This window comes from Dermacentor variabilis, chromosome 4 (assembly GCF_050947875.1).
Source record: "Dermacentor variabilis isolate Ectoservices chromosome 4, ASM5094787v1, whole genome shotgun sequence".
NCBI lineage: Eukaryota > Metazoa > Arthropoda > Arachnida > Ixodida > Ixodidae > Dermacentor > Dermacentor variabilis.
The window spans coordinates 14,285,324-14,300,828 of NC_134571.1; the positions used below are offsets into that span (position 1 = coordinate 14,285,324).

Below are 15,505 nucleotides of genomic sequence, written 5' to 3' on the forward strand. Positions count from 1 at the left end.
CCGTGGGCGGTGGGCCTCGAGCGGCATCGCCACATGCCACCAAAGATGGCTTCGTAGCAGCAAATCGTCTTGCAGCAAGCCACGCGGCATCGAGTGACCGAACTCGGGTTTCGAAAGCTTTCGTGGTGACGCCTGAGTTCGTGCTTGTAGATAAACACGAAGCGCTGCGGGTACAACGATACCACGGGAACGTTTAGCGCAGTAATAATCGTTGAAACTTCCGGGACCCGCGACAAGAATAACGCCGGCGTTGAGCGAAAAACGCGTGAGCGGTGAAGGGAACCGCGAAGGTCAACAAGAGCCGGAAGGCGGGGTGGAGGTGGGGCGGCGTAGAGAAGTTGGCCCAATGCCCCCCCCCTCCCCCCCGCCCGCAACGCACGGCGCAGACAGCGACAACGCCGGCGACGAGGCAGGCTACCGTTTCCAAGGCTCGACCGGTGCTTACGCACCGGTCGAGCCTTGGAGCCTTGAACCCTTGGAGCCTTACGCACCGTCGAGCCACCGGGATAGCAAGATAGATACAAGCACCGTAGGTGCTTGCGTCTTTATAAACGTGTCTCGTTCAAACTGGGCATCGCGGGAAACGCTACTGCGTTTCCCGCGATGCCCAGTTTGAACGAGACACGTTTATAAAGACGCAAGCACCTACGGAGGTAGCACTCCGCATAAGCGCGAAACGATAACGACAATAAAAAACGTGACACTTCTTCGGACACTTCTATTATTTATAACGCAGTACTTTCTTTAAGAGGATCAGTTTGCATAGTCACGAAGCCGTTTAAATCCAGAAGGACGAAGTTTAGGCAAGTCCATCATGCGGGCTGAACCGCCCAACCCGCAGACACTAGCGCCACAGTTCCCTCTAGTGCGAGACCTTATGCAAAATTCCGATTTCGTGTTTTCATATGTCGCCTCCATTTGGTAGATAGAACAAAATTATTGGTGTTGCCAGGAACAAGACAAGACACTGCGGCGCCACGAGTAAAAAAAATGGTGGTTAAGCAAGGACGACGCAAACAATTTTGCAGCACGAAAATTTGCGCCCTAGCCAAGGAGTGGCCGAGATGGGTGAAACGAGGAGTCGGCGAAATGACAGCAGCTAGCAAATGTTCGGACAGTGTCGTCGCGCCGCGCTTTCCCCCGCTGCCCTTGGTGACCCCGAGCGAGTGACGTGCGTCGCGCTTCGTCGCTGCCCCGCAACAGCTTCCGCTTGCGATTCCGCAGCGGAACGAAAGTGACGGTCCCTCCGCGCGCACAATGCAACTCGGGCTTCCGCTCGAGCGGCGTCACACGCACGTACACTGGGAGAGGGACGCCGTTACAAAGCACTTTCCCGAAAGAGGACCGTCGCGAGGTCAATCTAATACCGGTGTCACACGACCACTTTCGATCGCGATCAAGCCCGATCCGGATCGAAATTCTCGACTGCGATTAGCTCCCTCGCGCAGGTTGCGCAAAGGAACCAATCGCGACCGAGAAATTCTACCCGGATAGGGCTTGATCGCGATCGAAAGTGCGCCGTGTGACACCCGCATAATAAAACTCTATAGTTGCATTCCACGACAATCTCTCCTTCAAGAACTGCCGTCTCGCAGCATGTCATTTACCTAGAGTACGGTTCCACCGTGACGTTATTGCGAAAATTAAGCAATAGAAAACATTTACAACGCGAGTCTCCGTCGTATTCCAGAACATCGTATATCGCCATGCCTAACTTGACTGGAGCTTCGTCCAGGCAAAAGCAAGGCCAGTCTGGCAGGATGGGTCGCCAAGATATTCGCATTTTGGAGGAATGCGCGACGCAGCCACGGCGACAGGCATCCCCAAGCCTGGGTGGGCAACGTGCAACTCCTGACAACTCTACCTGTTACGTTTATCTGTTTTCATTTATTCCTCTCTCTCTCTCTCTCTCTCTCTCTCTCTCTCTATATATATATATATATATATATATATATATATATATATATATATATATATATGTTCTGTTTCTCTTGATTCTAACTTACTCATCCCCAACCTGTGTTTTGTTTTTTACGCTATAATTTCACATTTCTGTGCTGCCCGATTCTTGGCCCACAGTGGTGCAGATTTCGGAAGGTCAGCGCTTAGACGAAAGGAGAAGGACACACACACACACACGGCGCCGTGCATTGACCCGTACAAGCATTGTTAAGAACGACCAGCTGCAGTGCAAGTTTTGCCAACCAGTTGCGACTGTGGAGGCAATATTCCGGGAGCGTCGCCGCCAACCTCTAGCCACGGCGTGATTAAGTCGACTTTGTGTCGGTGACAATACGCGCATCCTCCACTCTGCGTCGCTTCAGCTAGGATGCGTTGTGACTGAAGGAGTTCGACGAAGCAGGCTTTGTGCGCAACACGACAACGCGGACCTGATCTCCTACGGGCGGGGGAGTTGCCGCGGGAACGCCGACGGAGGCTCCTTCAACGGGCTCGAAACATCGCCGGAATCATCTTAGGGACCCTGGACTGAGGGTTCCTCACACACTGCTCTCGCCATTCAAATCTTATTAATGAAGATGTTTTACTCTCCCACGCACCGACCTAGACGCAAGACAACGCGCTACCCGGAACGGCTCCGAGTTCTACGAAATTCGTGTGGTGTCGGTTTCGGAGCGTGAACACGCGTGTGTGTGCATGTGTGTGTGTAAACCGTCCTGCGGAGAGGCGGCTAGTTTGCGATGACTAAACGAACGTTCGCGTCATCTTGTATCGCGGGAGGACCGAGTGTTTAAAAACTGCTGTTGTGCGGATGCTCGACACACTTTTCTTAAGCAGTCATGTTGGACTGAGACACTCTCTTAAGCAGTCGTGTTAGACTGACGTACTTTCTCTCGCAGTCATGCTAGACTGATGAACTGCATGTAAATACTGTAAATAAACCCGTAGTCCTCGTTCTCGATGAGAAACAGTACCTCCCTTCAACAACGTCCTCAGCGTGGATAAGTTGGACGACGGCATGGGCCAGCTACCTTCGAATTCATGCCGGACTCCAATCTTGACAACGGATCACGAGCGATGGGATTGAGCCCCCAATCCTGACAGCATGCGCATCTACGCCGTAAAACACTGAGTGGGCAACGCGGCAAGGCGCGCGCGGTGAGGAAAGTGCGCCACAACACACGGTCGTGCAGCAGCTTTCGCCAACACTGCGGCGCATCCACGACCGAGTTACACACCCCACGCAGGGGTCATTGGGGGAGGGCCAGTTATACAACACGGTGAACCTGAATAAACCGTGAACTTGGAGCCACAGAGCGTGAGCGCAGGTAAGAGGCGCGGTGCCAGCCGCGCGCTTGACGTCGGCCTGCGCGTCGACCTTCTCGCGGGCGTCATGGAGCGACGGGCGTCCGGCACGACGAGTTGGGGTGTTTGTGCGATGTCAGAAGCGATGCCGGCGATTCCGCGCTTTGTCGCCGACGTGTGGGGGTCAACGGGGCCACGATGGGAATGAATGGGTGATCGGGGATCGTCGTTCGCAGCGCGCGTTCAGTCTCGCCGACTTCGCCAGCCGCGCGCGGTTAAAGGGACACTAAAGGTTACCAGAAAGTCAAAGTTAAAGTGATAAAGCAATGCTCTAGAACGTCTAAGGCGTCAATATAATCGCAAACAGAGCCTTAGTAACCGAGAAATCAAGGTAAATGCATGACACGATTTGAGACCCCCCAGCGACATTCCGGTACTAGCCCAATGACGAAAGCACTCCTCATCATACTTTATGTCCCTAGTACTCAACTACTCGTATTAAAAAGATAATTTCATTAGATTATAAGACGGAAGAAAATGCTACTTGTCTACTTCTATTCGATTCTAAGAAAAAATAACATTTTGACGTTACCCTTGAATAGTATGGGTGACCGAAAGGTTTCGTTTTCGCTCGACTCTGCGCGCTCGACTTTGCGCCGCGCGCGCTTTGGAGTTTCAGTTGTTTCTTTATCGCGTCGTGCTGCGGTGGTCCTGCTGGCTCGCGAAACTTGCATTTGGAACAAGCAGCGAAAATGCCACGTCCATGTGATGTCCTGGGATGCGCGAACGGTCCGCGGAACCTGGCCAAGGGCAGTTGCAGCGGCGAATCCAATGTTACTTATCACTGTGTGCCAACGACTGAACCTCTCCGTTCTAAGTGGTTAAGTGCCGTAGCTCTGCCACAGTGCGCTGACAAAGAGCCGAGAAATCACGTAGTGTGCTCGCTGCACTTTCCTCCATCCAGAGGATTACGAGTTCAACGCCGACTTAAGTCGCGTGAAGTGCCTTTCAAAGCAGGCCGTCGTCGTAGTAGTACGCAACGACGCTGGCAGCGCGAGCCCTCTACAGCAGGTCACGTTCATCAGTGCTTAAATCGCTGAACTCGAGCCTAGCGTCGCGAGCTAATGTGTCGTTGTCAGGGTCATCCATTGCAACGAGCGTTGAAGTTGGCGTCATAAAATAAAGAACCAGCTTATCGTCGTGCGCTTTCCCTTCCGCTAGCCACCACAGTTCCGCTTTCACGCTGCTGTCGGCTTTGTCTTGGCTCTGTTTCTGGCCGCGCGTTTGCGTTTTGTGCAGAAAAGCCGCGCCGTCTGCGGGCTCGCCGTTTTACTCACCGACGGCGCAACGTCACTATGAGACCATGACGTCAATACTCCTCGATCGGAGGGCGGGTGATTTGAACTGCGCTAGAGGTACGCGGACGCTTCAGAACGCATTTTCTCTTAAAATAAGTCTCTTCTTCGCACGAAACAAGCGTTTCGATGTTTCTGGGATGGTATTTCGACAATCCACGTTGACTTAATATTAACCTTTAGTGTCCCTTTAACGCGCGCTCCGAACGACGATCTCCGATCGCGCCCCTCAAAAGCACGACGTTGACGCGGTAACGAACGGAACGGCATAATACAAGCACGCTGTTTGCCACAGGTGTCCTATGAGGTGAAAGCACAGTCCTGTTGGTAGTCAAGGACCCTGCTGAAAGAAACGGTGGTGTACGTACTCGTTATACTCGCACGATTTTAGCATTTACTGAGGCAAGCACGCTTCACCACTTCGACAGCTCGTAAGAGGATCGAGCCGCTTGTATGTATCCAGGCAGAAGTCAAATATGAGTTGGAAGTAAAACTCTTGCTTGGGCTAGTTGGTTCATGCTTGAATTATTAAAGACAAGGCGCAGAAGACCAGGACTCAAGAAGAACACAAACGACAGGACCGGCGTCGGTCCTGTCGTTTGTATTGTTCTTGAGTCCTGGTCTTCTGCGCCTTGCCTTTACTAATTCAAGCATGAGTTGGAATTACCGCGTTTTGCCGTGGTCCATTATCATGGAGGTCCAGTACAAAGTACATCTGTCAAGTGTCACTGTCTCAGCTTATGGCATTATATTAGAATCCGACGTCTACTAAGAAAAAACAAACTGTAACCGATTTATGAAAATTTATGATTCGGGGTAGCGTTTAGGCAAGGGATCCTGCGTGCCATAGAGATGAGTATGTCCGGGAGCAGGAGTTGAAGACAATGGGTTTATTTTACATTATTTACATATTGAAACAAGTGTGGTCAGGTTCTAGTCAGGAAACACATGTCTGCAGACGTCAGGACACCTCAGTACTTCCTCTCCCTGCACCAAAGGCCAACTTTTAAAGGGCCCCTCATCAGGCCCCATAGCAAATTTTGGTTATACGTTGGAAGTTGTTACGTGTCCTCTAGGGGTCGCTCTGCCGCAAAATTTTTCAGATCGGCTCATTAATAGCCGAGACAGAAATATTTCAGTGCCGCGAACCCATGATTTCAGGAAGCGAGCTCAACTGCATAGCTAGACACTCTCTCTACTGGCCCCGTCTAGCCTCCGCAAGCGGAATTCCTTCCCTGCGTTCTCCCATACCGGACCTAGAGGATCGCGTGGCGCATACCTAACGGGTCCCACCTTCATTTTTTTTCTCGTTTTTTTTCTTTCTTTTATTTAATTTTTTTTTGCGGCGCTGTGCTTTTTTGTTGACGGCGTTGCGCGCGAGCTGTTTTCATTATACAGTCTTAGAATAGCGTTCGTCACGTAAGCACCTTTGCGGAACGTTACGGTGCGCGTCCGTTCAAGTCTTATAGTTTACCGTACGAAAACGCAAACGTAAAGACGACGTTATAAAACAGGGCGCCATCTGGCGCCTCCTGGCAAGCGCATCCAAGCGAAGACGATCAATCAGCGACCATCCTGCTGTTGCTATGTGGACGCGCCTCGTCAGGCCTACGGGCGCCAGAATCGCCTAACGATCTCACAAAATGGACGTGCTATGCGCTCATAATTAGCCTTTCAGGTGAGTTTAGGGAAAGCGAAAGCTCATTACAATAGCTACTGGCCATCAACAGGAGTGAGAGCGTAGCCATCACGAGAACTCACGCTGAAGCGGGAGCCATGGGTGCCGCCTCCCCCCCCCCCCCCCCATGTTCCACAACGCTATTTCTTAGCGTCCGTAAACATTACGAATGATAAACTCGCCAAATAACGTACGTTATCATAGCGCACGTAAACCGGAGAAACCCAATAACGTTCCGAGCATGCGCATTGAGGACGACGCTATTTCTTTACACATACGTAATGCGTTTACGTTCGGTTGCAAACGCCCGGCCTATTCTAAAGCTGTCTATTGTCTCGGTTCACGCAGCGCGCGATTTTGCGCGCTGTGCACAAGGACACATGACTAGCGGTATAATTCAGTGCTACACGAATACTGAGGCAGAACAAGCGGATCACAGTGCATGATCACGCGCCAGAACACGGTAGAAAATGACATAGTTTCGGTACCTGCGCACGTAACCGCACGCCCATGGGAACAAGCAGACGAGCGGAAGTACATCGCTCTTGCTTCGGTGCGAAGTAAAACAGAAAAACACGCAGACATTCCATTTGTGCGTTTTATATCTCTAAACATCAATTCGTCAATGCAAGCAACAGATCACACAAATAATATATGTTGCCGTGAATAATTCTCGAAGTCAGGTGTCACCACGAACGACGGCATACTGCGGGCACGAGTACGTAGGTTCAGGCACACGAGTACGTCACCGTCCAGCTTGGAGCGCGGTCGCCGCGAGGGAAAGGGTAAACGGCGTTCGCATCGATATTTCAGACCTTTCCGCGGCTCGTAGCGATGTAATTCTTTGCAAATGTGATCGTTAACGCGCATTGTATGCTGTGCGCTTGTCAGCTCAAAATTGCCAGACCTGGTGAGGGGCCCTTTAAAGGGAAGCTGAAACACTTTTCGAAAAAAATGAGTTCTCTGCGGCATTCTACAGTTTTGAGTCCCCTGAACACGAATATCTGGTTCAAAAAGGGCGGAAACAAACGCAAGCGGCTGTTTTTTTCAAGAAAACGCGCACCAGCGCCTCAGGGCATCGCGCGAACGCCGCTGTTGCCCGTGATTGGTCGGGCCGCTGTGACGTCGTTGGCGGTAGTCCCCGGTCGCCGCCGCCGCATGTCTCCGTTTCAGAGCGTAGCACCATTCCTTTCTCTCTCGTAGCACGCGGTTCTGCTGTTCTGGCTTCATAGCTGAGTTGTAAGATGGAACGTTCTCGCTGACTCCGACAGCTTGTATTTTCCCCGTACATGTTTGAACCCACAGCCGATACGGAAAACGATGGCGGCAACGGCGATGTTGAGTGTGCCAACAGCGAGAGCGATGTGTGCACCTTCTCGCGCGCTGGAAATCTTAGCTGGTACGTATATGTTTTTTTTTCATGTAGCTGCACGTTGCAATGACGGGAGAAAAAATGCGCTAAAGTGTCACTGGGAACATGCTGCTGGAAGAATGCCGAAGCACTAACTTCTCATCAGATTCTAAACACGGGTGCAATTCCGCGATGTCAAGCACCTTGCCGCTGCTTGTCTAAAGTCCCGTGGTTTTTTCAGCGTTGATACACGATCGCGAACATAAGTGCCGCGTTTCAAAGCGCGCACATGCAGTGCTGTGAGGTACAGTCATGGAAGTTGCTTATCATACACATCCAGAGATGACCAGAGGTATTATATGTGCAATATTCATAGTATGGTTCGACAACTTTGCGAGTGTGGCTCGATCAAGAATCGGTATGCGTGCTCCATGCTAGTGTTGACATAAAGATATTAGGCAGTTTTAGCACCGCCGTGTGGTAAACACGATAACTGAACCGTACGTCGAATGTCACTAGGCAAGCCTACACTCCATTTGATACCTCAGGTGCAACGCTGTGGAAGCTACGCTCGAAGTCCGGTCACCAAAATTTATTACTGCGCGCGTTTCCGTCTATGCTTCGCAGCGTGCCAGCGGCGTTTGCTCGCGCGAGCATGCACGTGAAGCTACCGCGACGGGCTGCAATTAAAAAATACCGAAAAGAATTTTTTTTTTTAAAGAACGTGTTAGCAGCCGTATAAGTATAAATCTACGGAACGAAGTTTTAACACGCCGAGTTCAACTACTCTAACGCGAGCACGAAAATATTACCGTAACGCCTCATGCCGTGCGATTTGAACACGAATGCTGAACAGCTAAATCTGCGGGCACCGCGAGGTAGGACGAATAACAAATATCACTGAATGCGCAAGCGTACCCCCGGCCAGTTATTTCACCGTATCAGAACAGCGCCGAACAAACAGCTGTAGTACAGCGTTCCGTGACAAAGCGGAGAGGCAAAACAGGATGAAAACGGCAAGCACTTTGCACGTAGGTGCATATTCCCGGCGGTGCCTCCACCTCGCTTCGTCGTAGACCGTTTGTTCGACACTAAGGTGATCATCTGGTAAAAAATTGCCCGTGTGCACATTAAAACCCTTACCTCACGCTTTCTCCTCTTGGCGAAGGCCGCTTTTGGAGGTGGCGAGGTGTTTCTCTTGTAGGAGGATATAGACGGAACAACGCCGGGCTTCAGTCGCACCGATTTAACTGGAATACCGATTGCCCGCATCGTTGTCCAGCTCCGATGGTAGTCACTGTCGCGGAAATGGTCCGAGCACAGCACAGTTGATTTCGTCGGCACGAACTTATCTCTCCTCACCGAACGTACCCACTGCGCTGCAAGCTTCTTTTCCTTCGGGAATTTGTGAAACACCACATCGACACATTGCCTGTGTTCGCGCAGCCGAATGCTGCACAGAACGAGGGCATCTTGGGCGCCCTTGGCTGTAGGCACTCACGCGGCACAGAAAGAAAGAACAGTTTACGAAAATCGCAAAACAAACGTGAGCGGCGGCGGCGGCGGCAGATCTCCCGTAGCGTCGTTCAGTAAAGCGCAGGACGGAAAGAGGCATGTCAGCACATGTCAGCACGCCGGCACGCAGCTCGGTTGGCTCGGTCTCCGCCCATGACGTCGCTCTCGCCGGTTCTCTCCTCTGGCAACAACCTCACCAAGCGCTCCGGGAAGCGATGGGGGCGTGTCCGCGCGGGTGATTTAGAAAGCGACTTCCGCCCCTTATATTAACAAAACGAAAAAAAAATTTCGGAACCGTAAATTATTAGGTCTGTTCTTCCCAATCCCAGCAATTCATGGAAATTGAAAACCGTTTCAGCTTCCCTTTAAAACGTTCTTCTTCCCTAGTTCCCTACACAAGGGAATTCGATTACCTTGTTGCGGCCAATCAGAGGGGTCTAAAGTTCCCAGAACTCCGCCTCTGATATCCAACCTTAGATGCAAGGACGAGGCAATCTGTAAAATGATATCGGTCGCGCTCTCTTCAGGAAGCAGGTAATGCACCCTCCACAAAAGTCGTCGACTGGTTTCGTTGCTCTCCGTGACGGTTATCTTGTCAGGGCCAGGAGATTAGTCTTAGCGCTCGTTACCGCTTCCACGAAGGGCGGCGGACGCTGTTGATTCTAGTCTCCTTGTTCGCACGTCACAGTCAGTGCCGGGCGCTGATGAACGGAGCTGCCTCGGGGGAAACACCTAAAGAATGCGCACTGCCGATTTGGGGCGCAACAAGATCATGGATCGCCGCTCGACAAGGCTTTGCGTGCGACCCGCGTCTGTTTCTGAATTTTTCCGACATCCTCATCTTATCCTTTGGCTATAGGGCTTAACCGAAATGTCTCTCCTTCGAAATGTCGAAGCGTGGTTCGCGGGTTTCCATGTGCGCAAACCCTGAGCCCGACTTGACCTTGAGACAGCAGCAGCAGTGGGCATTGCACAGTGAGAACCCCACACTCCCTCTGGCTGGTCTTACTTCCCCTTCCTGTCATCAACACTTCCTCCTGTCTCACACAAGAATGGAAATATATGTTCAAGACTGATGTTATTACGGGTTTTTAGTCCGCGGGTCCAGTCAGCTGGGGCCACACGATAGCTGTGTCTCAAATTGCGAGAATGGTACTGCACCCACAAATAATGCCTACAGTTAGCGGTACTACCAATTCCTAGCTTCAGAGGATGCATTTTCGTTTGTTTTGCACGCAACGATTATCAGTCTACAGGAGGCCTGCAAGCACGCGCGGAGTGCCGCGTCAGCCCAATGCGCCACACTGGGCGCTCGAAAGAAGTCAAGATACGTATCATCAGTCGGCCCTTTTAGATGAGGGTATGCTCTTGCAGTCCGACGCCTTCCAGGTATACGTCGAAGGACCAATGTCCATCAATGGGTTAGATCTATGCGGACACACGTACATAACAGACAATCATCCAGATTGCCCATTATCTTATCTACAGAAAGGCAGTAGCAATTATTCATTTCGGTATCAGTGAGGAAAACTGTTGAATAGATGTCGCGCGGTAAGGTTACCGTAGGCAAGACTGTGCCGCTGTCAAGCCAGAGCAGTTGCGCGACAACTACTAAGAAAGCTGCCGCTGCTGAGACAGAATGGCGGCAGCACTGTCGCGGCTACATATAACGGCGCAAAGGAGAGGTCGGTTACTCACTTGTTGTAGACACGGCAGGTGGAGTTGTTGACGCGCTTGTCGGACACGTAACGGCGGTGGTCCTCGAACGCGTCCTTGATGGCGGTCACGCCGAGCACGAACAGCACGGGTATCATGGCGACCTCCTTGCCGAACGCGTTGATCTGCGGCACCCAGTTGAGCAGCACGATGCCCAGGAAGTAGAGGTTGGCGAACCGGTGGAACTGCTCGAACAGGTTGCGCGGCACGAACGACAGCAGCGTGTACTTGGTGGTGCGCACCGCGTTGTCGGCGAACCCGCGGTTCGGGTGCTGCGCGGCGGGCGTGTCGTCCGGCACCGTGTGGTTGGGCACCAGCCGCCGGTTGTGCTCGGCGGCGCCCCCCGGAGCGCCGTCCTTGCCGGCCCGCGAGCAGCAGCCGCGACCCCAGCACCGCCAGGGAAGCTCGCGCAGCCAGCGGCCCAGCCGCCGTCTCCGGGGCGCCTCCCGCTCGGCGGCCAGCGACAGCGACGCCATGCTGGAATCCTCGGCGGCCGCCGCCGCCATGTCGCCGCCGCCGGCCCTGCGTCGAGGCGGTGCCGGAACGAGGCTTGACAACAGCGCGAATTCGCTGCCCTTTTGGCGCCGCCACAGAGTAGCGCGCTTCGCCATTCTGAGCGGCCACTGCAGACCGCATTAACCACGTGGAACGCGGTAAGAGGGCGAGCCGAAAGAATTCGGTCTGCGGCATGCGTGACGCCACAGTGCCGACGCGCGTGGCTGACCAAAGCGGCAAACGCGGTGTCAGGCAGACTTACTTGCATGCATATCACATGTCCGTTCACGGTGGCAAGCGAGGGACCTCTGAAGTAGCATTCTTCCAAATTCCGAGCTGACCTGTTGACCGATAACTTCATTTATACAGGCCGAGCCACGAACATAAGGATCCAAAGGTCAACGTTGCGCGCTGCGTTTTCAACTGTCGTTAGAAGTTGCTAGCACAGAACACACTAAACATTTTAAGAGTGTTAAAATTATGCACTCTTAAAGCAGCTTAAAGTTTGCTCCCTTTGGAGTTTATCTTGCCCCACAACGATGATTTTCATCTGCCTTGCTTGCGTTTCCTAACTAAGCGCTCAGTACTTTCCTGTCGAGAATGATGTGCCACGCTGATAACGCGCAAGCCGTTCGTGACTTCAAAGTATCGGGCTCGCAGCCTTAAAGAAAGGAAATGCGGGCAAGACAGATTATTATTGTTGTGGGACAACACACGTCAGTGTGTAAACATTTTTTAAGAGTGCGGGACAAGGTAAGCCCCAAATCGTCTAATTTATTTACAGCGAAGCTGCCTATGGCTAGGATCTGGCGGATATCGTCTCCGTGGACATAGACCAACAATGTTTCATACGTGGGCCGATCCCGAAGATTGTGCAATACTGGCCCGACCGGGTGCGGAGGTGAAGCAGGCGTTAAGCACTCCCCTCCCCATACGTGGGTCCATACCGAAGATAGTACAATACCTGACCGCATTTTTACAAATGCTAGTAAGTACAGCGGGACGTGGCATTACCCGAGGCACGTTTATACGCAGGCGCGAGTACGAGTGGGTGCGAGAGAGAAAATCCGGGGGCTTTTGCTCCTTGAAAGACTTGGAGGACGCTTAAGCTTCGCCTTCAAGAGTGGAACGCGATAGCGTTATCGCACCCCGTTCGCACCGCCCACTCATTCGCTCGGCATGCTCTTGAGTCACACAAGGACGAAACCTGCGCCTGAGCAAGCGGACCGAACCAAAGAACTCGGTGTCTCGGAGGGAGGAACGATCTACACGAGCCAAACGTCGTGATCGACACGGACAGCCGGGTGGCGACGCGCCATGAAGGCGGACGCGATCATGGGGCTGATGCCTCGATGGGACCGTCCTCTATCTCGCTTGGGAGCACCACGCAGCCGCATGACTCCTCGCCAGCAGCACGGCACACATCGCGAGTACACTTTCCCACCAGACGCGCTACGGCGCAGCGATCACGTCGGAGGCGTCCCGCATCGGACACTGCATTTAGCAATCGCGCTGTGAGCGGAAAAAAGAGCCGCGTCGCCTAAACACGAGGGTTCGAGTGACGCACGCTGGAAGTTCGAAGGGGAGAGAGCGAGAAAACTTATTAAAGGCAAGGGTATTAGGGCATCCTCGCACCGGTCCCCGCACGGCCCCAACGCGCTCAAACGAGACCAAGAGGAGAAGCGGGCTAGTGGCGCGCCACCTGTCGGGGCAACGCTGTAGATTGCGAGGAGGGGGTCTTCTGTGTTTGCCGCAAGATGGCTCTGCGTGTGCGCCAAGCTCAGAAATGTAGCGGGAACGTACTTCGCTACGCGTGTAACTGCGACTTTTGTAATTTACATGCTCATAATTACCGATATACACGGCACTATAACTTTCTACAGCACGTTTCTAAGGCAACACCGCATTCACTAGAGTCGCTTTTGCCCGCTTTGAAGCATCGAACTCATGGCTGAGTGGTAGCGTCTCCGTCTCACACTCCGGAGACCCTGGTTCGATTCCCACCCAGTTCACCTTGCAAGTTGTTTTTATTTATGAATTGCCTTCCGCCATTTTTCGCTCACGGCCAACACCGCCGACCCTTCTGCGACACGAGCTCCTTAAGGCTGCCACGTTAATAGAGTGTTTTAGTTGAGCGTCTTTACGGTACGCTCCGCTCCGAGCTGCCCCGCTAAGCCACAGCGGAGGGGCGGGCGATTTTCACGTTTTAGTTATACGTTTAGCGTAGCGGAGCGGACCTATCGTAGTTGCAGCGCCTCTGGCTAAATTCAGGGTAATGAAAGAAAATAAAAACACTTTATGATCACTCTTATACAGTAAAATGTATATATATATAACTTATTTCTCCATGAAGTATCTAGACGTGCGCTTGTAATGCGTTACCGGTCCATTTTATCCAATGGAAAATAAAGCGCCGTCTTGGGGAACGCCACGTGTTAGCCAGCGCGCTTGCTTTCTGCATCCAATCTAATCCGTTCTGACGCCAACGCTAGCCAAAGTGCTGGGCGGCACGCGCCGCTCAGGCAGCTTCTAAGCGGACCGTGTTCCTCGCTCCGCTTACGGCTAAGCGGACGGCGCATGCGCTTCCGCTCCGCTTAACTGCTTAGCGGAGCGTAAACACGCTCAACTAAAACACTCTAATATCTGACTAGGCACTACGGCGAAGGTTCTTTGCTCGTGTTGTGTGCGTTTGTCCCCTAGGCATCGCGGAATGGGGCCGAGTTTGATTACACTCCGACGCTGCCTGCCAGCGCGTCGAAGCAGTAGGCACGTACGCCCCATTTGGTGCTCGCTGTGTCTAAAGGTACATCGGACACTTTCTCGTGTCTGCGGCGCTCGTGCTGAGTTAATCGTGCCGGATTTAACCTTTCTCGCCCCTTACGGTGTCTACTTAAAAAAAAACAAAAAAAGAACGTCACTGATGTTCTCGGGGGAGCTGTAGAGGCCGGGCCTGCCCTCCTGCATGGTGCCCTATCTTCGCTCTTGGCAGGCTTTCCGTATGCTGCTGCCCACGCCTTTTCAGGAGCATTTTTATTGCTCCCGGTTCAGTTAAATACATGCACAGCAAACTTAGCAACCGCGGTTGAACGCCATTGCCTGATGTGATGCCGTGGGGATTATCGGCTTTGCTTCTCGACCACGTTAGGTTAGCGTAAAAGGCGTTAGGGTGGTGCGGCGTATTGTCACAGCGGTTACGCCATGAGGATTATTGTCTTTGCGTCTCGACCACGTTTGGTCAGGTTAACGTTATATAGGTTAGGTTAGCGCCAGGTTAGGTTAGCATAAAATGTGTTAGGGTAGCGCAATGTATTCTCATAGCGGTGGCAGGGACGAAGAGCGTCGCCGGCGGCCCTTCGGCCACTCGCGTTCAACCGCGGTTGCTAAGGCGCTCTGCCTTCTAGATATTCAATGTATGGTCCCTATTGCTCCCACGGAACTATCTGTGACGTTATTAGAGAGTTTTAGTTTAGGGGACGCAAGCGGCTTGCGTACGCAAGAACTAGGGGCGACGGTACTGCGCATGCGCAGACCGCTACGTCTACTTGCGTCCTTGGGTTGTTTGGCCGGCCGAAAACATCGCTGCCCCGAAGTGGTCACGTTACCCACGTGACTCGCTGTGTAGGAGAACGTACCAGTGGCTAGCAGGTAGATAATCTAATAGATCTTTCGCCAAGTGTCGACAGACGTCGTTTTTAGATTTATTAGAGAGGTTTAGCGTGTCCGATATTCGGATAAACGCAGTTGGTGAGTTGGGGCGGAGCCATAAACGGGAGCGTCCTGCATGGTGCATACACCTGGCGGCGCAAAGCTCAAACGGACAAAAGCAGCTAATATTGATGTAACCAAGTATATTCTACTTCGCTGCTGGTGTAAATTTTCGGCACTGGCGTAATTGTGTTGCTGCCAAAAATTTATACCCGCAGGAAAGTAAAATACACTTGGTTAGTGCAATATTAGCAAGACGCTCCCGTTCATGGCTCCACCCCAACGCCCCAGCCTGCGTTTACCTAAATACCGAACACTCTAAACCTCTCTATTAACGGCTTTTAATAAGAATAGTTTTATGTGCTTTACTTCATATGCTTGACTTCATGTTTTAAAAAATGATAACGCAGCAAAGATCAGACGTTG

The 15,505-nt window shown here is 52.3% G+C and overlaps 1 protein-coding gene across 2 annotated transcripts in view; it reads right to left on the reverse strand.

Moving 5' to 3' along the window:
• The window catches only part of LOC142578692 (phospholipid-transporting ATPase VA-like), a 212,322-nt gene that overhangs the window by 176,295 nt on the left and 20,522 nt on the right, over positions 1 to 15,505 (reverse strand). For both annotated transcript variants that reach the window (XM_075688181.1, XM_075688180.1), the window contains exon 2: positions 10,862 to 11,401. In XM_075688181.1, coding sequence (XP_075544296.1) covers positions 10,862 to 11,385 — 524 coding nt within the window. In that variant the 5' untranslated portion in view covers positions 11,386 to 11,401. The remainder of the gene's footprint in view (positions 1 to 10,861; positions 11,402 to 15,505) is intronic.